The following is a 24,881-nucleotide window of genomic DNA, read 5'->3' on the forward strand; positions in this document are numbered from 1 at the left end:
TGCTTTCCCAGCTGCCACAGAGCAGGCTGGTTCAGGCTCCTAATTCCAAATCCTTGCCACAGCCTGCAAGTCCCGGTGTGATCTGGCCTCTGCCTTCCTCACCTCCTCCGTGCTCTGCTCCCACACACCCTCCTTTGTTGGTTCCCAAGGTACACCATGCTACTTTGCATTTGGTGTTTCCTTTGCCCAGAACGTTCTTCCCTAGGTAGTCATGTGGTTGGCTTAGTCTTACCCTTTAAGTTTCCCTTGCTTCCTTCTCATCTTGTATGACAATCTGTTATTACTTGAAGTGTTTGTATATTATTGTCTGCCTCCCCTATAAGAATATGAATTCCAGGAGATAAGAGCTCTGACGTTTCCTTGTGCATCTCTCGGGTGCTGCACTGTGCCGGGCATGCGACAAAGGTTCAATAAATCTCTGTAGGCAGGAGGGACTAAGGGAGGGAGGAGACCAGGACTTGGAAATCCTCCATCCTCAAGAACTTTCCTCTAAAGTAGCATTTAGTACACACAGATGATGCTTCTCGAGCATCCCCAAGATCATGGGAGTGGTAGCAGGGTACTGAGTAGCAGCATGGAGAGAATGTCCTGGGCTCTAAGTAGCCCTGGCAAACAAGGACAAGATGGAATATGGGCTATAAAGTCAATGGCCTCGAGTGAGTTAAAACCCCTGCCCTGGCCATGCAACCTTAAGAAAGCTAGTTAATCTCTCTGGGCCTTAATTTCCCGTTAACAAAATAGAGATAATACCAAACTCACGAGGTTGTGCAATATAGTGCCAGCTACAGAATGGACGCTCGTGTCAAATTCTTTTTCCAAGGATGCTAGGGGCTCAATCCACACACTCTTTCTAATTAGATGAGTTCATCCTCCTGCTCCTCAGGTGCTGGGATGTCTAGGTGTCACCATCACTCATGCATCAGCTGCCTTGTCCTGGGACCTCACCTAAAGCACAAGAGAGGGATGTGGTGAAGCTGCCAGAGGGCTCCGGTAGCATGCCATGTTGTCCACAGAGACCATGTGCATTCTGATTCCAGGGAATCTCTGTTGGGAGCTGCCAAGGGAAGCCTGCTCCCAGACCAACCTGTCATTCCCAATCATGGCAGAAGTCCCTGGGGGAAGGCAATGGAGCTCCAGGGGAAAGGTCATGGCACAGTGTTATCCAACAGTGCTTGGGATCTGGGGTTAACCTCAAGCTGCTTGCAGCCTCGGTGGGAGGGCAAAGAAGCAAGATAAGAACCAATGCACCTGACACCTTGGTTTCTAATCAAATAGCAGCTCAAAACCCAGGGAAGGATTCAAGGCTCCCTCCACCCTTAGTTGTTCCCTGAAGGAGATGACTAGCTGCACTGCCCAGGCAAAAACACTCACTGAGGCAAAAACACTCACTGAGGTCTTCCTCCCTCCAGAAAAGGAGGGCCTGCCTTCTCCTTCCCCTCCCACCAGAGAGAACACCAGAAGACTGTGAGCCCCAGAGAGAACCTGGGCTGGGTAGAGAGAACACGTCCTGGGCCCAGGGCACTTGGACACAAAATGAACCTGGCCAAGGCTTTCCCTTCCTGAACTCCTGGAGTCTATGGGCTAGGATACCAGAGTGTGAATTCCACCCAAGAGATTGTCAAGCTGCACCTGCAGATGGCTCAGCTCTCAACTAGACCTTGAGACACCCCTCCCCATACTTGCCAATGCCATCCTAGCACCCCTCTCTCCCTTGCCCCAATTATTCTTTCTAAGATAGCTTTACCATGTTGTTTCTATATGCAGGAGCTCCACCGGCTCCCCATACTTGTGTGAGGAGCCCAAACCCTCTGGCCTAATAGTCAAGGTCCTCTGTGAGCCAACCCCAAGCTCATCTCCTAGGATATCCCTTGTGAGCCACTCATCACCACCCAAGTAGCTCCAGCCTGGAAGGCAGATCCCCCTTCTCCTGAGTCACCTTGCAAGACCTGCTAAGATTCTGCTCCTTCAGAGATATCTTTCGCGGATGAAGAGCAGAAAGAAACAGAAGGAATAAAATCCAATCCTCTCCATTTCTGGGCACCAGCAGTTTTAGTCCTCTGCCCAAAGCCTCCTGACTTGTCACAACTGGTGATTAGGAAGAAGCCATGACAGCAGGTAGGAAGGGCATTGGAAGGGGACAGCCAGCAGGCAGGCTCCAGAAACCCTGCTGAGATGCCTGCAAAGGGGAGCCAGGCGGTAGCAGTGGAGGGGTCTGGCTTCTAACAGGAGAGCTTGTTGGGAATAATTTATCCCCCCCCTCCCCCATCTCAGCGGGTTTCAGCTAGTTGAGTTTATAATGGAACAAGCAGTTGCTGTTGTTCTTGGATGCCACAGCTCTGTGACGGGGCAGTGAGCACTGCAGAGATACAGCAGCCATAAAGCAGAAGACGGCCCACTGGGGGCCATGACACTCCACAGGGACCAGGCTTTACAGTCCTAGTGGGGGAGGTTCCAAGAAACCCAGGAGCACAGCCTATCCCTCATAGAAGGAAACAGAGCAGCACCCCCGGCTTTGGGAGGGAAGCAGATCAGACCCAAAGAAGGCTGAGCCAGAACCCCCATGCCCTGGAAGGGGAAAGGACAGGCACCTCCATCTCTGGCCATAGAGAACTGCCTACCTGCTGCCCCCAGGGGCCCCTGGAGTTAGGTAAGCAGGGCTAGAAACTTCCCCTTACTCTGCAAACAGGGTAAGGCATTATGCCTCCAGCGGGCTAGGTGGTAGCAGGAAACCCCAAAAGCCCAGTGAACACAGAGGGGAGCTTTCTGCTTTTACTTTTGAGAGTCACTGGAAATTGGGCAGGGAAGGGTCTCCTAACTCATCAGACTGTGGGGGGTTGTTGGCACACAGAACTGGTGGTAAAAGGCATCCCCAGCCTTCAATGCTGCCTGCTGGGCACCTTCCACCCAACTTAGCCCTGAGGCCTCTGCTACCTCCCAGGGAGAAGTAGTTTCTGTCCTCATTAGCCACAAGGCTGTCCCAGGATAGCCCTCCATTCAGATGGCCTGGTTGGAGCGATGGTCACATAGCAAAGTCCTCTCTGTATTTCAGGAACCAGCCCTCCCCGGGCTGGGCCCTGCCCAAGTCCAGCTCTGCTGTTGTTTTAGGCCATGTGGAATAGTCACAACTTTGGGGTTCTTCTGCAGTCCCCTGGAAAGAGTTAACCTGGCCTCAAAGTTAAGATCAGGGGCGCCGCTAGGGAGCTTATCTGACCTCCTGAAGAGATTAGCACTTCGCTTAAGAAATGCCAATCAGCCAACGGGGCTGAATTTAACCTTAGCCATCCCTCCTAACCCTAGCCAGGGCACTCTCAAAATCGACAATTACGCTACCGCAGCCCGTCATCAACTATTTATAACCCGCTTGCCTTCTGTAGGGAACCAGACACCTCCTGTCATAGCGAGGTGTCGAGCACCAGGCCTGTGGCCTCAGCCTTGGGGATTCGGCCGCGCCAGACCCCTGCAGGAGGGCCTCCTCAGGTTCCACATGGTCCCTGCCCCATCACCTCTGAGGCACCGAGGGCTGTGTTCAACAGCATCTTACCCTTCCAGCACCATGCCTTGGGCAGCTCCTGGCCCCTAACTGGCTGGGGCTGGGCTCCCAGGCTTCTCACTAGCTCATCACTAGGCCTCAGGCCTGGCAGTCCTGCCCCCTCCAACTGCCGGCACCCTTAACCGCTCTCTTGCCTCCTTCTCGTCCCTTCATCACCTCCCTGACACCCACAAATGGAAAGCATGGGCGAAACAACAAAAGGGGTGGGAGTGGAGACACTTCTGCAAAGAAGCCTTGATGGGGGAATGGGTCTAGTTAAGTTGTGGGTGGGTACAGGTCCCCTGCCTTCTGTAAAAGAGATGGCGAATGAATCATGAACTGTGGCCCGTCCAGACAATGTAATTGCCTTCAGTGCTGGACAGAAATGGACTACCGAGCCATGAAGAGACACAGAAGAGACTTACATGCATATCACTAAGTGAAAGAAGCCCATCTGAAGTCACACTGTGTGATGCCAACCATATGACATTCTAGAAAAGGCAGAACTATGGAGACAGTAAAAAGCTCAGTGGTTGCAGGGGTAGGGGCATGAACAGGGGGCACAGAGAGGATTTTAGGGCAGTAAAAGAACTCTGTATGACACAACATGGATACATGACATGTGTTTGCCCAAACCCACTGAATGTACTCCCCCAAGAGTGAATCCTAAGGGAAACCATGGACTCTGGATGATTACTGTGTCAATGCAGGTCGATTCTTGGTAAAAAATGTACCATTCTGGTCAATGATGTTGACAGTGAGGAGGACTGTGCATGTGTGGGAGGCAAAGCTCTATACCTTCCTCTTAATTCTGCTGTAAACCTCAACTTTCTTGAAGGAAGGAGGGAGGGAGGAGGAAGGGAGAGAGGAGGGAAGGAGAGAGGAGTGAATGACCAATAGCCTAACCTGCTAGGATGTGATTTGAGAGGGAAAAACCTCCCTTCCATCCAAGGAACCGAAGAAGAGCAGATGTCCATGCCTGAAACAGGAAGGGGAAATCCAGCTTCGGTCCTGCGTGGACCACACGTCCGCCAAATCTGACACACTTCTCTGGACCCATGAGACTGCTAAGACCTCCTGATATCACCATATCCTCAAGGGTACATTCACTGGCCCGCACCAGGATTTCATTGACTATGTGTCTGTCTAGACAAGACTTGCCTTATCCTAAGGGTGTCCTCAAGGGAAAGGTTCTATGACTTCTGGGCTAGGGGGCCAGGTGCCCTAAGAAGTTCCTTCTGCAAACTAGTCATTCTTCTGCCACCAAAAAAGGGGGGCGGGGGGAGGTGGTGGAAATCCCAATGGTGCTTGTCTGAAACCAAACCTGGCAGCCATTATGTCCTCCCAATACCAACTTAACCATGGCCACATCGCCTTGGGGTGGCACCGGGACAATCTCACGAACATGGTGGCAAAGGGCTGAGTGGGGAGAAAGTGCTAGAGAAAAGTTTAATAATAGAGCTGGGTAGGGCACAGCCCGTTTCCTTTTTCAGTTGCGCTGACCGGCTGCTCCCATTACGTGATGGGGCTGTGGGCAGGGCGAGTCAGCTGCTGTGGAGACTCAAACCCAGGTCAGCCCAGGGGCCACGTCTCCTCAGGCCACCCCTGCAAAGGGTCTACATGCCGCCGTCAGATGCGGCCAATGCACAAACTCGCTGGGCTCGCCTCATGCAGCCTCACTATAAAAAGCCCGGAGCTGGCGGGCCAGGCGGAGCCAGGCCGGAAGCCCCAAGGTTGACCGTCCTGCACCCATCAGCCCTCCAGCCCAACCACGTGCCTCCCTCCTCATAGTCCCTCTTGACTGCAGACTGCTATTCTGGGCTCCAATAGACAAAGGGGAACTGATGGCTGTGGGCAGGTTGGCATCAGCACATCTCTCCTGGCGACGGGACAGCTCCCGCCCCCTCTTCAGCCTCTCCCTGCCCCCTGGAAACCGGCAAATACAATTCGCTCAACAGTCAATACACACGTGCGCGTGGAGCATCCCTCCTGCATGGTGGTTGCAGGCTGCTGGGAGAAAAGTCCATGGGGAGTGCACGGCATGCACCTGTCACCGTGAGTGGGTCCGTGCGTGAAAACGGACACGAACTCAAACCTAAAAGAACAAGACTGGGGAAAGGCCCACTTGGGAACAAGGCCCTCGGCAATTCACTGTTCCTTTGCGACTCACCTGCCGTATCTGTTCGGTGGGTTTTGCTAACGGTAACTCCTGCGGGGTTGTCCCAAAACTAAAACAAGTCAGGACACCAAGAGCACTGAAAGCAGTGCCTGGTACCTTGTGAAAGTCCTGCAGGCACTGGATGACGTCACCATCACTGCTGCGGCCATCGGTGTCATCATGAGAGGGGCGAGACAGAAGTGAATTTTCCCCTCGAGCCCTCTGTTTGGGGGAGAAATGTGCTGGGCGTTGGTGTGGGGCCTGGAGCTCAGACACAAGCTGGTTGGGAAGGCAGCCACGGATGCAACCCAGGGAGGCCAAGGCTGAGGACCAGAGTCCAATTCTCCGTGGATCTGCAGATGGCTCTCCCAATCCTCCTCACCTGACATGAGAAGACCTCCTCCCTTTCCATTTAGGCCTCCAATGCGGGGATGTTGGGGTGGGAGGTGGAGACAAGGAAGAGGGCGTCTAAGGGCTGAAAAGGGATGGGAAAAAAGTTTGAGTCCTGGAGGCACTCAGCACCTAGGCCAGAGAAGACAGACCGAGTCGCCCAATGGCAGTTTGGGGCTCTGTGCAATCACATAAAGCCTCTTCTACACTGCCCTAAACAGCCCCATTTCCCATCCCCTGCATCTGTCCCACAAGACAGCTGTCCACCTGCCAATGGACAGAGAAAGTGACAAGCACCCAGCAGCCCCCCTGGATCCACAAGGGAAGGGTCCTCAGCCTCAGAGGCACCTCTCTCGGCTCCCTTTAGTTTAAAATAGGCCATGAGGATGCCTGCCAAGATCCAATGCTCTTGGCAAACAGGAGGGTTATATTTCTGGCTGTGCACGGTGAAACACTGGACCAGGGAAGGCTTCCCAAACCAACAGCTGACTCCGGCTGTGATGACAAGACGATCCTGAGAGACTCGGCTCTAGCCCAGCTAGCTGCTGTAGGCTCCCCACAGGAGTACAGTAGTGGAGGGGGGGGGCTCCGTCCCCACCCCCGGAGCTCTGAGAGCATGGGGACAGCTATACAAGGGCATGGGGCTGGGGGGAGCCCAGGGGGCTGGGATTTCTGCCCGGCCCCGGCAAGAGCTCACACGCACGCAGGCATGTGCACACACCTGCCATGGATGAACATTCCTGCATGCCATTCCCTGGCCTGGAATGGGCTTCCCCATTTCACTGCCATCACCATACCCTCCAAGCACCATTCTCGTCTCACCTGTGCCAGGAAGCCTTGCCAAAGGCTCCACCTCTCCTCAGCCATACCAGCACCAGAGGGTGTGAAAATCATGCTGCCCATGAGGAGTGGGTGTGAGAGCTAGAGGTGTTTGGCTGACATGTGGCAAAGAACATAGGTGCAGGTTCTAGGCACAAGGACTGCCATGGCTTATACTCTCTGGACTTACTCCATGAAGCTCTGGAGGGTAAAACCAACACCTAGAATTAGAACTTACAGGGTGAAAAACAATCTCCCCTAGCCTCGCTCACCCAGAGACCCAGAGCTGACCAACATGGTGGCTGCCACTAGAAGTCTGGGTGGAGACACCATGGCCACCGGCTAGGAACCTCTGCTTTGGGGCTGGGGCTCTCTCATGGGCCTGTTGCTGTTCTAGTCACTGTCCACTCTGTACTTCCACATTAACTAGGAGCTTCCCAGAGCAGGGTCCTCTTTCCAGGTTAGCTCCCAACCCTGAGCCCAGGCGTGCCCAAACATGGTGCTGAGCAGTGGCCCCATTCCTAGGGCAGCCAGCTGGTGGTGGCAGTCACAGGAATCTCTGGGCAGCCCAGGGGAGGGGTGGGGACTGAGAACCCACTGTCCTCCATGTACTTCTATTCTTTGTACCTGAAGGCATCCTTTTCATCAAAAATCTCCTCCCCTCCCACGGCACACGTGCCTCAGCAAAAGGTGAACAGTTGTTATCTCTGGAAGATGGCATTATGAGTGATTTTGATTTATGTTTTATTTTTCTTCATCTCTCTAGTCTTTCTAATAATTTCCAATGATCACATACTAATTTTATAACCAAAAATAAACTTTTTAAAGAGGAAGCAACCTCCTTATCTCCTCTCAGACCCCTCCCATCATTAGTCAGAGACCTACACCCTCCTTTTTCCCATACCACCTGGTACATTCACACACACCAGGGAAGAATGTCATGAAGTGCAAGTGCATTTCATCATTTCTGGGAAAGTAAGAGCACTGGACTTGCCCGTTTCTCAGGTCCTGGATGCCTATGTGAGAGCATGTGGCACACCAGGTGCACACTGAATGCTTTCCCCTTCCCATAGTCCTGGAAGCAGCTTCTGCTGCTGCTCACACGCCAGCAAGGGTCCCTAACCATCTCCAAAGGCAACCTGCAACCCTTAACGTGCCTGTAACCACAATGGTATGGAGCCAAAAACCAGGCTCTCACCTCAGCATGGGATGGTACAAAGTCACATTCATCACTGTGGTAACTCCCAACACATAGGAGGGAAAAAGAAAGATGAAGAAAGGGAGCCAAGGAGGAAGGGGAGGCTGAAAGGAGATGAGAGAGCACATGCACTGGAGCACCTGCCACCCCGTCCACTTTGCGCTACCTTTAATCCCTCCTGGGCTCCAAGCCCCTTCTCAGGGCAGGTCGCCATGCCCATCACAGCCATTAACCTGACCGTCCCTGGGCCTGGCAGCCTGCAGTTGGCACAGAAGTCCAAGAGCTGAGCGCCACATATCTCGGGCCCTCCGTCATAGCACCCGAAATGGGTTCTGGTGTCACAGGCACAATGCCGTGAGCCAGCTAAGTTGGCACAAGCCACCTCCACAACTGCTGAGAATCTGGCCTCAGCATGGGCAGGCCAGGCCTGGGAGTGGGAGCAGAGGAAGAGCTTCCCATGGCAGGTCTGTGCCGGTACAAGCAAGGCTGGAGAAGGGGCCTAAAAGCCTGGCCCGCAGCATGTCTGACTCTCATGGGTGACTCCCTCACACACTCCCAACCTTCCAGACACACAAGAGGCAAGTGTAAAGGTGAGCATAAGGGAAGATTCTAGAAGCAGCAAACTCCTCATTCTAGAAAGACAAAGCTAGTGGGGGATTAGATCAAAGTTTGCAAAATCCCAAAGGACAATGATACAACCAACGCAGACCTGTCCAACAGATCCCAAAATAGAACCACAGGCAACCTTCAGAGCTTAAAAAAATTATCTGAGGATCAATAAAAGGCAGTTCATTTACACGCAGGTAAAGGCAAGGGGCTTGTTACTACATGGTATAGCACAGGACAAAAACACGACTAAGATCAAGACAGCTCAGATAAGACCCAGGGGTGACAGAACCACGCCAGGCCAGTAAAGGAAGCAGGGAAGCTGGAGCACCTAGGACCTTCACAGCCGGCCGGCTGTGGCAAATCCCAATAGATGAGCGGCTTACCTGGCTTGGGTAGCCCCACCCCACGTGCCATGTAAGCAGTCAACACCACTCACCAACGAGGCACAGTGAGAGAGGAACGCATGCAGGCTTTGGAGTCAGGCATCCAGAGTTCAAATCCTAGCTCCACCACTCACTTGGAGGCTTTGAGTAAATCACCTAACCTCTCGGGGGCCGTTCCCTCATTTACAAAATAAGGATAAGGCTATCTTCTATGTAGGTATGATCGGAGAATTAAACCAAATAACATAGGTGAACCCCAAGGACAGTGCCTGTTAGGTGGGAGGTGGGCAGCAAATAGCCACTAACCATAATCCATAGTCACTTCGTGGATAAACCAGGTGTGGTTCTGCCCACAGGAGCATCAGATGCGCACATAAATAACCCAGCGTGAGTGAAAAGTAGTAAGGACTGCAGGAGAGAGAGAATGTGAAAGGAGTTCAGAGGTTCTACCTGGAGGAGTTAGGGAAGGTTTCAGGGAAGAAGGCAGTTGAGATGGAATCTTCAAGGAGAAGGGGATGGGCTCCTAATGTGTACAGATAATTGGTATGGAGAGAACCATGGGCAGGAAGGAAACATGAGTCACACAGCAACCAGGAAGGAAGCAGAACAGGAAATGACATCTGAGCTTCCTGAGGGCCACCCAGGAAGTGTGACCGGGGAAACAGAGACTGGGAAAGGTAGTCCACAGGTTGCCTGATGTCATTAAAAGTGACTCCAGTTTGGGAGGTCCAGGTGATGAAGATGGGGAGAGCACGGTCTCTGCTGATTTCCAAGTGATGGTGATAGCAGTGGTACCTTACACAGGAGTGGAAGGGCTGTTAACATGGTTCAGGTACTGGAAAGAATCATCTAGTAGTTGTGAATCAAAGGATCTAAGAGATACCGGGTATAGGAAGGTCAGGAAAGAACCAATGAGCACACAAGGGTTGAAGGAGTCCTGACGGAGGGAAATGGCAGTACAAAAGGACAGGCACAGGACAGGTGGGGAGGAGGCAGGTGGGGTTTTGGGTCTAAGAGCTGGGCAGGTGGTGGGACCTATTACCAAACCAAATAGAGGACAATGGAGGGCTTTTGAAGCAGGAAGACAAAACTAGTTTGAGACACCAGGGGAAGGAGCATATGGAGACACCAGAAGGCAGCGGGACGTGTGGTAAGGGCAGGCTGCAGACCCGGCATCAGAAGACATGCTTTAACCACGTACTCTGGAGCCTCAAGAGTGTAACCAAACAAACTGTGGCTTAAGCATGCTGGGCCTGAGTTTGATCATCCAATTCTACAAGCCTATTGTAAAGAGCAAGCGTAACACATATAAAGATGCACGATAAACTACAAAGCACATGTAAGATGTTATTCTCAGACTTTGTAGCTAAAACCAAGAGGCTAGACAACTTTGCCCAGGGAGAGAGAAAGACAAGAGGGAGGAAAGACCAAAGGTGCAATTTTCAGGGATATCCGGTCAAAGCAAGAAGCAGCTGTGGACAAAGCCAAGAAGCAGAAGAAAAACCAGGAGATCACAACATCTCAAAAATCAAAGAAAGAGAGTGGGATCTTATCTCCAAAGACCGGCTACACGCAATCCTCCTCCAGAGCCCATGTTCATGCACTCACACTGCCAGGCCTGGCCATCATGATGACCCCATGTCCCACGAGGAACAACAGCCCTCGGTCCGTGCTGAAAAGGAGGACAATGTCAAAGTGAAGTAGAGTGTGTGCCACAGGGAGGTGCAGCACCTTGAAGGAGTAATTACCACAAAAGTAACTACGGGGTGCGACTGGCCAAGTGAGGGACTGCTCGTCAAAATCTCTGGGGACGGACAGGTCAGGAAAGAGGCATTCAGGAGCCATCTGCTCCCTGATTACAATCAAGGGGCTGTTGCTCTCATGTGCAGAGGCCAAGCAGGTGTGCAGGAGGGGGAAGGAATACAGGTTTGCTGTCAAGTCACCCCAGCATCCTCCAGCAGCCACGCTGCTCCACTGGCATGCATGCCCTGAAGGTGCCCACTGCCCCATTCTAGCCACAGAAGCCAAGGGGCAGTGGGGCCGGAAGAGGCAGGGGGCATTTCTGCAAGGCAGCAAAGGAGCTTCTCTGTAAGTCTGGGAGCCAGCAGTGGGAGACCAACAGCCCAGAGGGCTGTCCACAAGGGAAGCAGTACCCCAAGCAATCCCCATTTCTTGAGCACCTTCTATGAGCCCAGCACTCCTCTTCTTTGCTCTGGGCAAGCCCACACCTTTCCTTCCACCCATTCTGCCAGGACCATGCTCTTTCCAGATTACCATCACCCCGGAGCCACAAACACGCTGCAGACTGCTATCCTGGAAGCTGCCCTCACTTCGCCTAGGACTCCACTGCCCCCAGAGCAGGCTCAGCCTCTTCACCTCTGCCCCCAGGAAGAGGGAGACACTCACCACCAAGTCCCACAGCCATCTATGACCGGGATGGCCAGCAGCACTTGTAGAGGGGAATGGGGGAGGTGCCAGGGTTGTTCTGAACAGCCACCAATTCTAGTTTGGCTCTGCCCTGCCCCAAATCAGGCCGTTACAAGGCCCAGAAATTGAAGGGTCATAGTCAGGAAGGACATGGGTGCACTGACCCAGATGACAGGGGTTTGGAACAACTGGGCTACTGTTCCCTGGCACTGAGAGGGGAATAGACTCAGGATCCCAAACCTTTCAAATGGGACATTTTGCCAGATGTCCACACGCCTTCTCCCCTGGCCACTCCAAGAAGCACTCCCAAAGGGTAACCTGGATTCAGGCCCTCCTGCCACATAGTCCTCCCATCCCCAGGGTGGCTGTAATGAGCTTATCAGAGGCCTGGGAAGAGGTCCGGGGTGGGGGTGGGCAGCTCCCATCTTCCCTGGACTCTGAGGACAATGCTCCAGCCTGCCCAGCAGAATCTCTAGTACACAAACCCAGAGTCCCCCACCAATCACAAAAGTACACAAGACAGGCACAGAATCGGTCCTGATGCCAGCAACACATCCTGGCCCCTCCCACCGCACCTTGGTGCCACGAGAAAAGGATGTTTGGGGGCCGGCAGATGCAGCCGAAGCCTCCATCACCCCTCTTTTGACCATTCTGGCAGCCAGCATGTGGCAAGGAAGCCAAGTGGGGAAGACGGAGAGCGGGCAGCCCTTTTCCTACCCAGTTACAGGTGGCAGGGGCCCAGAGAGCAATCCATGGTCATAGGGCAAATCAAGGGCAAACCCGCACTGTCTTATCCCTTCCCTCTAACACAGCGAGGCTTCCACTCAACTGGCTCCCCTCTTCTGGAACATTCAAAAGTGGTTTGAGAAAAACAAGACTGAAAAACTTCTCTCTCTTGCCAACAGTCAACTTTCCTTTGCCATTTTAAGGGTGGAAGCCCAGGAACGGTTCTGAGGACATCCGTCTGTCCTTCCTGCACCCCCTAGCCACCTCCCTTTGGCAGCAGCCTGAGAACTGGAAATGGGCCTGGCACCTTCCAGGGCTGTTCCACCGGCTAGCAGGTGCAAGAAACGTGCCTCGGTCCAGGCATCTGCTTGCTCGCTTGGCCGCCTCAGGACGGTCCGATCAGAGTGGTGCTGAGTTCCAGAACCAGACGCTGCCAGTGAGAGGCAGAGGAACAGTGCCTGCCAGGGGCTGGAGGGGTGTATGGATGGTACCTGGGACTCAGTGAAGTCTGTTCTCCTCCCTCCATCCCAGGAACACAGCAGCACACAGATGTGTCTTCCCCAGAAGCCTGGATGCCATGGAGCAGAGAAGCTAAGGCGCCATGAGGGAGGGAGATTTGGCAGAGGTAGGTCCATGAAGCTCCAAAAGCATGGTGCTGGATACTGAGAGACAAAGCTAGGTCAACCGTCCTCAGGAAAGGGAGTAAGAGCCCAGCCACTCTCCCAGTGAGAACATTCCAGAGCCTGGCTAGGCAGTGCAAGCCTAGTGAACCCCACATCCTCCCCTCTCTGCCATAGAACTCCAGTAAGATTTGGCTCCACTAACCCTTTCTCCTCCATTACTCGGGCTCTCACACCCATGACTAAAGATCCCATCAACCAGATGGTCCCCTTCGCGGGAGCCACGGGGGGGCTCACCATCTGGTGGGACCTGCTGCCACGGATGCTCGTCGTCTGCCTACAGCACAGGGATCAACAGGGCATGGGCGGTGCAAGAGTGCCTTCACCCAAAGTGGACATTGCCAGGAGCTCTGCAGAAGTCCCAGCACACACCTCCAGCAGCCTCTCCGGTCCCCATCTTTGTACCTTGTGCCTCCCTCTGGGGAGGGCTAGGAGTACTGGGACCCAGCTCCAGGGCTATGGCTGGCAGCACCTGGCCTCCTCCCCGGTGGGGGCCGGGAGGCGGCAGGCAGGGCTTCCAAACACCTCTTTGTGGGAACAGTTGAGGTGCTATGGAGGTTCAGGGAGAGAAAAGAAGGCCATGGGGAGGATGAGACCCACCTAGACTCACCCATCCATGGAACCCAGGGTCCCTGTGGCTGGGTCTCATGGACAGCGGACAGGAGTTTGGGTCAAGAAAGTTGAGTCACAAAGTAATCTCCCTGCCTCCAAGCAGGCTGTTGGGGTAAACAACCATGTCCCTGAAGCATCTGTCACCTCGGAGTACATGTGCGGGGCAAAGTGCCCGAGACAGGCTCTGCTGCTAAAGCTTACACCCAGCAGTGCACAGTAAGCAAGGTGGGAGGGCACAGCAAACAGGCCACAGTGCTTTCGACTGACTGGCCAACACCTGGCCACTAAGCTTTGGGTTCCCAGGAGTGTGGGAACAGAGGGCCTGTGCGGACAGAGGAGACCCCTGATGGCTGGCAGTGGTAACTCAATCATAGAAGGCTTATTGAAGGCAGTGGCCTTGAACCCAGGTACCTCCTGCATCCCTCCACCCATTGTAGTCCACAGGGTCATGCTCTGTGCCAGCCTGGAAACCTGTATCAGAGAAGACAAGAAAGCAATGGGGTGTTCATGTCCCTCTTCAGCCAAATCTGGGCAAGGGGGGCCCACAAAGAGGGAGCTGGAGCGGGCAGCAGAGGCGGGGCCTGAAGCCTGGCTTCTCCCCCCACAACCCCGTCCCCTGATGCCCAGGATTGACACTGTCTTGGCTGCGATCTGGTCCTGCACTAAGCAGCTTAGCCAATGGCCTATCTCCTCAGCTCAAGGCTCAGCTGGCTGGGGACGAGGGGCGTGGAGCAACCCTGCGGGAAGTAAGCGCCGCCAGCCAGACAGAGCTGGTGTGACCAGAGCTACTCTGAACCTCCTGTGTGCAAAAGGAAGGACCACAGAGCCCTGCCGCCTAGGGGTGTAATGGAAACTTAACAAGGTAGTAGGAGCAGAGGCCCAGTGTGTGCCTGGCCCACAGCAGATGCCCCACAAATGCTGGGTGGTGGGGTGGAAACACAGTGGGTCAGACCAACACAAGAGGAAATGTGGAAACCAACCACCACACAGCAATGTAGGGAGAAGGACAGGCTTGAGGGATGCCTCCATACTGAGTCATCTTTTCTACTTGGGGTTTTAAGGCCCATCCCGAGCCCCATCCCCCCAAAATGCCCATGCACCCAAACCCAGACTTTCTAAGGCTGATTCCAAGGCTGTGCTGAGACCCGGGGACTCTCCATCCTCCTACAGAGTTCCTGTTTGGATGCCCTGCCTCTAAGAACCCTTTACTTTTGGGCGACAGCAGACGCATACAGGGTATGGGGAGCAGTGACTATAGAGGGACATGAGACACCCAATAGTCAGTGTTACTGGGAATCTTGCAAGGAGAGGAGTGAGCACAAAGGGTCCTTGGAGATCACAAGCATAGTCACTGGGTGCCCAGGCCTAGGGAGTGCTCACCCAGACCTCACAGTACATCCAGAGTGGAGCTGGGGCTCACCATGACAGCTCTGTCCCTGCACCCAGAGCATAGGCAAGCCCCACTGACTGTCAGAGCCCTGGCTTGTCCACTGCATGCTCTGTGTGGTCCTGGGCCATCAGCTGAACACACAGAAAAGGGCAGGGACAGTCCTCGTCCTGGGGACTTGGGAGGCAAGGGGGGCAGGGGAAGAGAACACCTGGGCACTGGGGACTCTGCCCGGAACCGACAGGGGGAGCTTGAGCAGTCCACATCCCACTCCCGAGAGCTGTTCCTCACCTATAGAACAGGAGGTGCCCTCGCTGGCTGCTAGGACAGGTGGGAAAGGAAGCTGGGTGCTGAGGGGCAGGCTGAGTGCAATCCCAGGGCACCAGGCCACTGGGCAGGAGGCATGCCTGCCCCAATCCAGGCAATGGCAGGTGGCAGATCCCCTCCCATGCCCTGTCTCCTCCCCACCCTGGCTCGGGCTTTGAATCAGCAGCTCCTAAGCGCCAGGGCCAGTGTCCTATGCAGGCTTCTCCCTGCCTGCTAAGGAGTGGTCCTGTTGGGATCAAAGCAATAATAAGGCCGCTCCAGGGGCCTGAGGGAGCCTGAGAGGAAGACTCCCAAAGGTGGTCTGGAACACCAGGGGGGACAGGGAGAGGGCAAGAGGGCAGGATGGCAGAAGGTTCTCTCTCTTGATTCGGACTACTCACAGCCCAGGAGAACGGAGGACAGCCTCCTCCCAAGCTAGCAGCCCCCTGCATGCTGAAGCCCTGACTCCAAGCAGCTGCCTGGCAGAGGCCGTGAGGAGGGGGCAGGGGAGAGGCCTCTGCCCTCCACTGCTCTTCATCAGGACACGGCCCCAGCTAGCAGCATTCCGTTCTATACTGAGCCCAGTGACACAGCAGAGCCCCAGGCTGGCAGCGCCGCCCGCCTCCCCAGCCCCACTGGGCTCACCCCAAGGCCAGCACCTCCACCCAAGGTCAGGGCCTGTCACAGGCCCGGAGCCACACCCCCCAAATGGACCAGGACTGGGCTGAGCGTGCTGGTCACAGCTCCAGGGCCCAATGTCACCATTCTACAGGCAAGAAACCAAGACTCAGAAGGAAAACATTGGTTTAAAAATCATGCCGCCCATTCTTCCTTGACCATTGCACTTGATCTCTGTTCCGTGATGCCCTTCTGGTCCTATGTGGGCGCGCACGCACACACACACACACACACACACACACACACACACATGTTCTTAAAGATCTAGGCATTTGCTGTAGCGAACTATTCCTCCTCACTGAAGTTCATGTTATGTGGTGGTAGTGACGTGACTGGCTGTGTTTGGCAGAGCTCAGAACCATACACCAAAGAGTACATCTGACAGCGTGCGAAGTACACTATATAGCGAACATGTTCCTCCCAGCATATATAATGATTCCCCAAAGTTGCTCACCCCTAGATGCAGCATAGTTGGTTTAACCATTCCCCTGCTGTAAGACGCTCAAGTTGTTTCTAATTCTCCTTGACTACAAATCGCTCTCTAATGAATACACTCACGCATAATATATCTGACAGCATTTCTGATCATTTTCTCAGAGTGGATTCTCAGAAGCACAGTTACTGGTCAGGGGACGGGCCGATTTTAAGGCTCTCCATACTTCTCTGTGAAGTTGTCTAGTGCAAAGAGTGCAGCACCTTACGCTCCCTGCAGCTCTGAGTTGTAGGGCTGCATCACACTGGCAATGATCGGTTTGAAAATCAAGGCACATTGGAAACAAACGAAAACAGCATCGTATTATCATCACAATTTGGATTTTTTTTTGATGACTAGTGACACTATGCATTCTTCCTCACGCTTATTGATCACTAATACTTCTTCTTACACAAACCTAATTACAGCAACAGCCAGTAAGCCACAATTCTCAAACGTCCATGCCATTTCAGTATTATTGTTATATCAAATCTACATTCCATCACAGAGTTTAATTATTACGCTCATATTTAATACTTAGTACCGTAGAGACAGGCAAGGGGCAGCGTTGGGAACACCAGATTTGAAGCCAGACGTCCCTGACTATAAGTGCCTACACCCTCAGATACCAGCTGTGTGACCTTGAGAAAGTGACTTAACCTCTTTTAGCTTCAGTTTCAGCTGCTCTGGAATTAGAACAGGAAACTAGGATGAGTACTTTTCAGGGTCCCCACACAAACCAGGTGAGGCACTCATCGTAGGGCCACACACCTATAGGAACTCAACAAGCAACAAGAGTTGCCACCATGGATGCTACCGAATGGCCGGATATGCAGAGCACCCAAACTGGGAGTTGGGGAGGAAAGAGGAAGACACCAGTGATACTGAACTATAATGCTATTATGCTCAACTGCAGGATGGCATTCAAAAGGAGGTCTTCCCATCAGGTACACTTTGCAAGCAGGACACTTATCCTTTAAGGGTTATCAGTGGGAGAGCAGAGGAATGGACCCAATGACTCTTCCTCCCTGGAAGACAAGAAAAAAATTCAGTGCCAGAGTAAGCTTCAAAAGGTAGCAGGAAGCTAAATGTGTGATCTCTCTACTACTTAGGAGATCCCAGCTCCTGTAGATGGCTCAGTTCTAATGCAACAGAGCAGTGGGAAGGAGAGATGACTGGGGGCTGGGTGGCCTAGACTGCCCCCAACCCTGCCACCAACCCCCATAGAAAGGCCAATGCAGGCCACCACTGTAGCTACCAAGAGGGGAAAACCATCAACCAATCCTAAGACACAGCCTTGTGGCTCAGATGCCTCCCCATTCCCTTCTCTAAAGGCTGGCAACTTGCTGATGCCTGGAAGTCCAGAGCCTCCTCCTGCTCTACTTCCCACCATGTCAGTGGCATCCCAGGGCCAGACAGAGGAGTCCAACCAGCCCAGACACAGGCAGGAGGGGAAAGATGCCGCCGGCCCATCTGGCAGAAGAGATGGATCAAATATCCCCCTTAAGCGTGAAAACAAGCCTTTTAATGGGCAGGGGAGACCTCTTTCCAGGCAAAACACTGGACCACCCCCAAAAGCCACACAGGGGCCAGGTAGAAAGGAATTCTGAAGTATGTGCTTCACCTCAACGCCTATCAAAGGCAGTGTGACAACACACAAGACAAGAGCTTTGGGGGCCTGCAGCCTGGATTCACATCCTGGCTTCCTTGCTGCCCAGCTATATGAGCTTAGGCCATGGCCCGACCTCCCTGAGCCTCCATTCCACATCCACAGAATGGGAATGCTGACAGAGTCATCTCCAGAGGCCCACTGTGCGGCTTCAGTGAGGCAAAGCATGGGAAGTGCTGACACACAGCAAGCACTCAATGAACGAGGGTTATGGGGTTCACCAGTGAAGAGGCAGGGAGTGGAGGTGACAGGAAATGTACCCTGGGGCTGAGCTCTGGCTCCTGTGGACTGTCCACTTCCCAGAGGACCATGGTCCTCCTGGGGCAGCTCTTTCCCCCTCCCTGTCCATACCACCCACACCTCAGCATCCAAACACGCCCCTTAAAGGGTTCAAAAAGTAGACGTGTGAAATGATAGGCTACCTGGCATCCACTTTTAAACATTCCACAAGGCAAACAAGGAGGGGAGCAGGAGACCACTGAAGCTGGGTGATGGGTACATGAGGGTTTCTTACACTGACCTATTTCTGGACCTGTTTGAAAATTTCCACAATGAGAAGCTGGAAGGAAACAGGGAGCCATTTCATAATACCTGGCCCCACTTTGTACCTATGATGCCAGGGATGCCTTCCTTCTTCGCACACTCTAATATAATCAGGATTCTCTTGCCTTGATTCCACTTTACAACTTCCAAACTCCTAGCGGCTTCCCTCCTTCTCTCCCTCTGCTCCCCTCCACCAGATGCTGTGGAAGCTCTCAATGACCCCAAGGCCAAGTCCAGGGCAGCAGAAGACAAACCGGAACATCTGGGTTTCAGCCTCAGCCACACCGCGGCCCATGCTCACCTAGACAACTAACTTCTCTCCACTTCAGATCAAGTAGATGCTCAGCAGAGCCAGCAGATTTTCAGCAGCCACTCCTGCTACTCTGAAAAGGCTAAAAAGAGCGCCCCCCCATCTCTGAGTCAGCTCATGGGCATCACACTCAGACCTGGAGCCTTGATGAGGCGACTCCCATGGCAGACACTCCTCACCCACAGAGGTGCTAGGGAAACACAGCCACAGCGATCATATCAACGGGGATAAAAATGAAAACCAAGAGGGGTAGGGGTAGTGTTCCTCCATAGAAGTGCTCCAGTGTGCCCCTTCGCAGATGAGAAGTTTGGGGCAGGGAGGCAGCGTTCTGGGTAAGTGTGGCCCTGTCACACAGCCCCCATCCCAGCTGCCTGCTGAGCTCAGGGCTGCGCCTTCCTTTCCCTCCCAGCATGACAGGGTCAGGCCTGGAAAAAAGGAGGCTCCTAGGATCACAGGATGAATTGGGAGCCCCTGGATCTAATTCTAGCCACGTCCTGCCATGTGGGCGACTGTGGAGAAACTCCCTACTCCATTACCGGAGCTTCTTCAGGGAGTATGATATGATACCTTTGGAACAACGAGAGAGAAGATGCAGCAGGAAACACCTTGGGGATGAAGGCATGACACTGGCAAAAGGGCCAGACCCACAGCCTGCCACCATTTATTGTGCGCAGCCTGCATGCCCAGGGGCTGGTGGCCACCGGTGGCCTACTTTTCCCCAGGAGCTAACCACCAAGCTGTCCGTCTGCTGCTGTGGTCAAAATGGCCTCAGCTGACGTCTCCCAATGCACCGCCACACGGCCTCGCTGGGGACTGAGGTTTGAAGTCATGATAACCGTCACCCCCATCCTTTGAATGGGGAAATGAGGGCATGTGACTTTGCCCCAGGACAGGGGATAAAAGGATGGCTGGCTTTGGGTGTAAACCTAGAAGTCCCAACCCCAGGCTGTTCCCAGGAGACATCAGAGACCCACCATTGTGTTCTGGAGAAGGGCATAATTTTCAGGGCTCAGGATTCCTGCTAGCAAAGTGAAGGATCCAGTTCTGATAACTCCATGACATTCACGAAGGGCGTTGTGGCAAAAAACAAAAGCCACAAGCCAGCACGAAGCAGGCTGCCCCACTGCCCTCTACAGTGATAGACTATGCTCAGCCCCACGTGTCCTGGGGGATGGGGCACAAGGGACTGCCCAGCACTGCCCAAGGGAAGGAGTGAGTCATGCAGGCCAAATTGAGAGAGTCCAACAAAGTGAGAAAAGCAAAAGATGCAGCCTTAGGACATGGGTTCGAAGCTCAGCTCAGCTACTTCTACCCACCAGCCTTAGGCCAATCACTCTGTTTTCTTACCTGCAAAATGAGAAAAATACATCTTCTCTACAGGAGAAATGAGCACAGTGTAAACTGTAAGCATCAGGTAAAACTGGGAATATTCTTGACTTCTTGAGGAAGGGGATGGGGAGAGGTGGGAAAGTGGGAAGACAGAGGAAACCAGGGGAGGGGTCCCCAGTGAGGCTGAGAATTTGAAGCCCAACCTGCTGGCTTTACTGCCAAGTCCTTTGTCATCACAGGAACCCAACCTGTGGCAAATGTATGCCAAGTTCATAAACATGATTAAAAAGGCTGTTTGCTAAGTTCATACAAGGGGATGAGCTGCAGATGGTGGCAGTAATGCCCTTCCACAGCAGGCAACAGCTGGCTGTGTAGATGTAGGGCAGCTGCTGGGATTGGGAGGGGGCACTAATGTCCACTCTTGGCTTTGGAAATGGAGGGTACACCGTCCCTGCCCTCTCTGAGACTAGGGATCTAGGACACTTCCAGAAAGTGAAACCCTAAGCCATGAAACTGCCATTCGTTCCAGAGAGATCAATCAGGTTCTGATTCCAACCCACCGAGGAGGCCAGAGGTCTGTGCGAGACTAGGAGCCCCACAGAGGGGAACCTTCCTCAGGTGAGACACAGCCTAGCTGGCTCTGGCAGTCCAGTTCAGGGAGTGTCTTTGGCAGGAGGGCGTCAGCCAGTGTGAGGTCCCTCCCTGCTCTGAGGCCAAATGCAGAGACCAGAGCCTTCTCTGCTGCTCATGGTTTTACAGAGGGCTTTGTAAGTCACATTTCACCAAAGCAGGCATCAGCCTGTCTTTGATGGTGAGCAACAAGGAGGCAAGGTCCCAGAACTATCTGTGTCATTGGCTTCCTACTTGAGCAGCCAATATGAATACCTTAGAATGAAGGAGACAAGGTTGATTAGGATAATACAATGAGCCCTCAGCCCCGATTCAAGATGCACCCCACCTCGACACACCTCATGGCCTCAGCCCCTTCCCTCTCCTGGCACACTCCACTCATGCTTCAAGAGTGGTCACACCTGCTCCAGGGAGCCCTCCCTGATTGTGTCGTCCGTGGCAACACTTATACTATGCTGCTCTTGTCCTTCAGCTGCTGCTTCATGCATGGGTGCCCTCCCCTGTCTGTTGGACAATCTGGTGCCCCCCACGGGCAGCACTCTATCTGTATGATACTTCTCAAATGTTCCCTGCATATTGTTAGCAGCCCTCCACCTCCTGCTAAGCTTGGGAAAGAGTCCTCAGTCTTCTACCAAAAATATGCCAAGGCCTAGACTCACAGATGATTCCCCTACAAGGGTTGGGGAGCACACACCCAGGCTTATGAGTCTCTCCTCTACCCCCACCCCGTTTTTTTCCGGTCCCAGAAAGCCTCAGCTAATCTCTCTGTAAATACCACAGGCCATGTCTGATTCAGAGCCAGCCAACTGCATGCCAGACGCTCTTCACATATCATCTTATTTACTGAGAGAAGCAACATGTCGGTGGTGAAGAGCACAGGCAACAGCTGGGTAACTCTGCAATCACCAGCTGTGTGACCTGGGACAAGTCACCCAACTTCTCTGAGCTGCAGCTGCCTCCTCTGTAAAACGGAGGTCCACACCACTTCTCTCTCAGGTCTGCTGCTGAAATTATGTTTGTTAAGTGTTTGCCAAGCAGCTGGCACCCTATAAATGATAATATTGTATTATTGCATCCCTCCCTTGAGGTATTACTATCTTCTCTCTACCAGGGAGGAGGGTAAAGCTCAGAGACGCCAGACAACTCATTCAAAGTCACAGAGCTGCTGCCAAGGAGACAGAGATGGGGATTCGCACTCAGGTCTTCTGACTTGGGGCACCCTGATCTTGCAATACCACAGGCTTGCAGAAGACACTAAAGGGACAGACAGGCTGCAGGATGTGTCTTCATCCCCGGGGAAGGTCACAGCCTCAAGTCATAAGAATCAAGTAATTGGGGGAGGCTGGGTCCGGTACCTCCACCCCTCTCTGACTCCAGCAGCTCCCTGACAATTGAGACATGGCCTTAGCAAGTCTCTGAGAGGCATGGCTGGTCTCCCCCAAGTTAAATGCGGCTGCAGCAGTTAGGCCAAACTCCCCAAAGCTAATCAGATTGACACCTGTTCCCCCGGCCGAGTAAACTCGGAAGGTGCAGCCAACCAGCAGCCTTCACACACGAGAAAGCAATAGTTTTCAGCACTCTGGCTGCAGTGCAAACCCAGCTCCCAGGGGTGCCATCTTCTCCATCTGCAAACAGCCAGCAATGACCAGAGGCTGGGAGATGGGAGGCAGTGGGCACTTCGCTGACTACAACCCCCTCAATGGGGAAAATCACACGCATGGGCCCGTCACACCCAGTCCTGCCAATCCCCAGATCCTGGTTATGTTAGTCATAACTTCGAGGGGACTAGGCATGCTTACAGACATAATTTATTTTGGTCTTCTGGGCCACCCTGGGGAAGTACATACTTTTGTCCCATTTTATGGATGAGGAAACTAAGAAAGCTTTAGGTGATTTTTCCAACATCCCACAAATTGGAAGGAAAGGGCTGGGATGCACACCTGAGTCTCCAGATTCTTTCTATAACAGCATGCTGTTCATGTGCTCTTTCATTCATTCATTCTCCCTTTGATCCATTCATTCCTTCATCCACTCATCTATACTTATGACGCCTGAGGTTATTTATCTGCTATACTACCTTTTCCTGCTGCCCAAGAAAACATGGGAGACTGCAGTGATATTTTTCTCTTCTGAAGACCTGCCAGGATTGCACCCTTCTCCGAGCCTCACCAGCACGGCTGTGCACAGCAAACAGTGGCTGGTCCCAGAGTGAGTGCTGGGAACAGTGCACTCTGCTCCACACTCCACCCTGCCTGCAGCCCTGCTCTACAACTGACCCCTCCTCTGCACAAAGAAGTGAAAAGCCCCATAAAGTATCTCAACCTCCCAGGTGCCTGGGAAGCTCAGTCAGTTAAGCGCTGACTCTTGAGTTCAGCTCAGGGCATGATCTCCGTCTGGGTCATGGGATCAAGCCCTGTGTTGGACTCCATGCTCAGTGGGGAGTCTGCTTGAGATTCTTTCTCCCTCTGCCTCTCTCCACCTCCTCCCTTCCTCCCTCTTTCTCTCTTCTTCTCTAAAATAAATAAATAAATCTTAAAAAAAAAAAAAAAAAGTATCTCAACCTCCCAGAAGTCTGGCTTAGGGAATGGTATTTGGGGAGGGGGCTACGGAGTCAAGAATGGGAATGACAACATAGCCTGTCACCCAACTCATGCATATGTGGCTGAAGTCGATCCAGTCAATTAATGAGTCAATTAATGACAATACTGAGTACCCACCACTGTGCCCGGGGCTTTGTCCCCCATGGACTGGGAGACAAAGGGCTTGCCCTCAAAGGACTGATGATCTGGCTGAGGGGAGGAGACACATCTGTAAGAGAACCAACTCATCAGGCAGGAAGCACTGCAGTCTCAACTACAATGCAGACGTTACATGGTACTGAGAAATTCAGAGGAACGTAAGGCACCTGAAACTAGGGACAGAAAGATTTCGTTCAGACCATCGAATATAATAAGGAAGATGCAGAAGGATAGCCAGGATTTAAATCTGGGGTGGTATAGAAGGAAATTACCCAAACTACCTTTTCAACACCACGGCTAATGCAAAAGACTGCCTTGATCCTTCCCTCCCCGATCTTAGCTAAATATTTCATCTTTTTTATAGGCATTTGGCAGAGGCTCCAGGATGGGAAAGCGGAGCAGTAAATTAGATCTGTGAGAACATCTCAGACATACACACACACACACACACACACGTGTGTGCACGCTCACACACTCCATTCATCCTTGCTCTGTTGTGAAGTAACTGCTGTTCTCTGCAGCCTGCTGTGGGCTCAGACCTGGGGCTGCCTGAAGGAACCTGGCTCGTGCCATTGGCTTTGGAATTAGCCCCTGCAGACACCAGGCTGCTAATCTGCACAGCCTCTCTACCCCAGGACCCCAGCAGAGAAAACCACACCCGACCAATCCTAGCCAGTAGGACCAGTAGGATGGCCCTTTGCTTTCTTTGAGATCTGATCGTTCTCAAAAGATGACACTGTCCTTGCCCCATAAGCCAGCAAGTCCACACTTAGGGATATGCCCTGGAGACACTCCTAGGCACATGCCCTTAAGAAATGGGTCAAAACACTCACAGCAGGTTGCCCCTGATGGCCAGAGCAGGTAACAAAGGACAGACTATAGTTGCACAATGAAATATTACAAAGATGGGGAAAATGAGTGAACTGCAGCTACAAACATGACACGATGAATCTTAGTAACATAATACTGTGTAAAAATATGGCAAGCTACCAAAAGCCACATATAGCATACCACCATTGCACACAGCTCAAACGCAAGCAAAATTATAGATGTATTGCTTAGGGATATATATGAGTGGCAACACCACAAAACCACGGCAGAAGAGCAATAAAAACGCAGTCAGGATCCTCTCTGAGGGGAGAGTCCAGGGGTACAGGGGGACAAACGATGACAAGAGGCAATGTACTAGTGAGGACCTGTTCGGGTGGTGAGTTCAGGGGTGTTCCTTCTCTTATCCTTCATAACTTACACGTATATTTTGTATTTTATCAAATACTACTTAATAACA

General features: G+C 52.9%; 1 protein-coding gene and 1 long non-coding RNA gene across 23 annotated transcripts in view; one reads left to right on the forward strand and one right to left on the reverse strand.

The window, feature by feature from the left end:
- The window catches only part of TSPAN9 (tetraspanin 9), a 199,489-nt gene that overhangs the window by 24,385 nt on the left and 150,223 nt on the right, over positions 1–24,881 (reverse strand). For 12 of the 21 annotated variants that reach the window (XM_072799403.1, XM_072799392.1, XM_072799401.1 and 9 more), the window contains one exon: positions 12,731–12,901. The exons of 7 other annotated variants lie outside the window; for them this stretch is intronic. In XM_072799403.1, coding sequence (XP_072655504.1) covers positions 12,731–12,901 — 171 coding nt within the window. Of the gene's footprint in view, positions 1–5,699; positions 5,910–6,069; positions 6,163–6,899; positions 7,098–12,730; positions 12,902–24,881 lie in introns of all 21 variants that reach the window. 2 more of the 21 variants (XM_072799398.1, XM_072799399.1) reach the window with 2 other exon arrangements.
- On the forward strand, positions 9,603–24,045 carry LOC140617659 (uncharacterized). 2 transcript variants are annotated; one of them, XR_012017852.1, is made up of 6 exons: positions 9,603–9,918; positions 12,771–12,864; positions 18,784–20,310; positions 20,755–20,843; positions 21,636–21,851; positions 21,967–24,045. It is a non-coding gene; the product is annotated as an uncharacterized lncRNA (long non-coding RNA). The 2 variants fall into 2 exon arrangements; XR_012017851.1 differs by having other exon boundaries at positions 21,636–24,045.

This window comes from Canis lupus, chromosome 25, assembly GCF_048164855.1.
Source record: "Canis lupus baileyi chromosome 25, mCanLup2.hap1, whole genome shotgun sequence".
Classification (NCBI taxonomy): domain Eukaryota; kingdom Metazoa; phylum Chordata; class Mammalia; order Carnivora; family Canidae; genus Canis; species Canis lupus.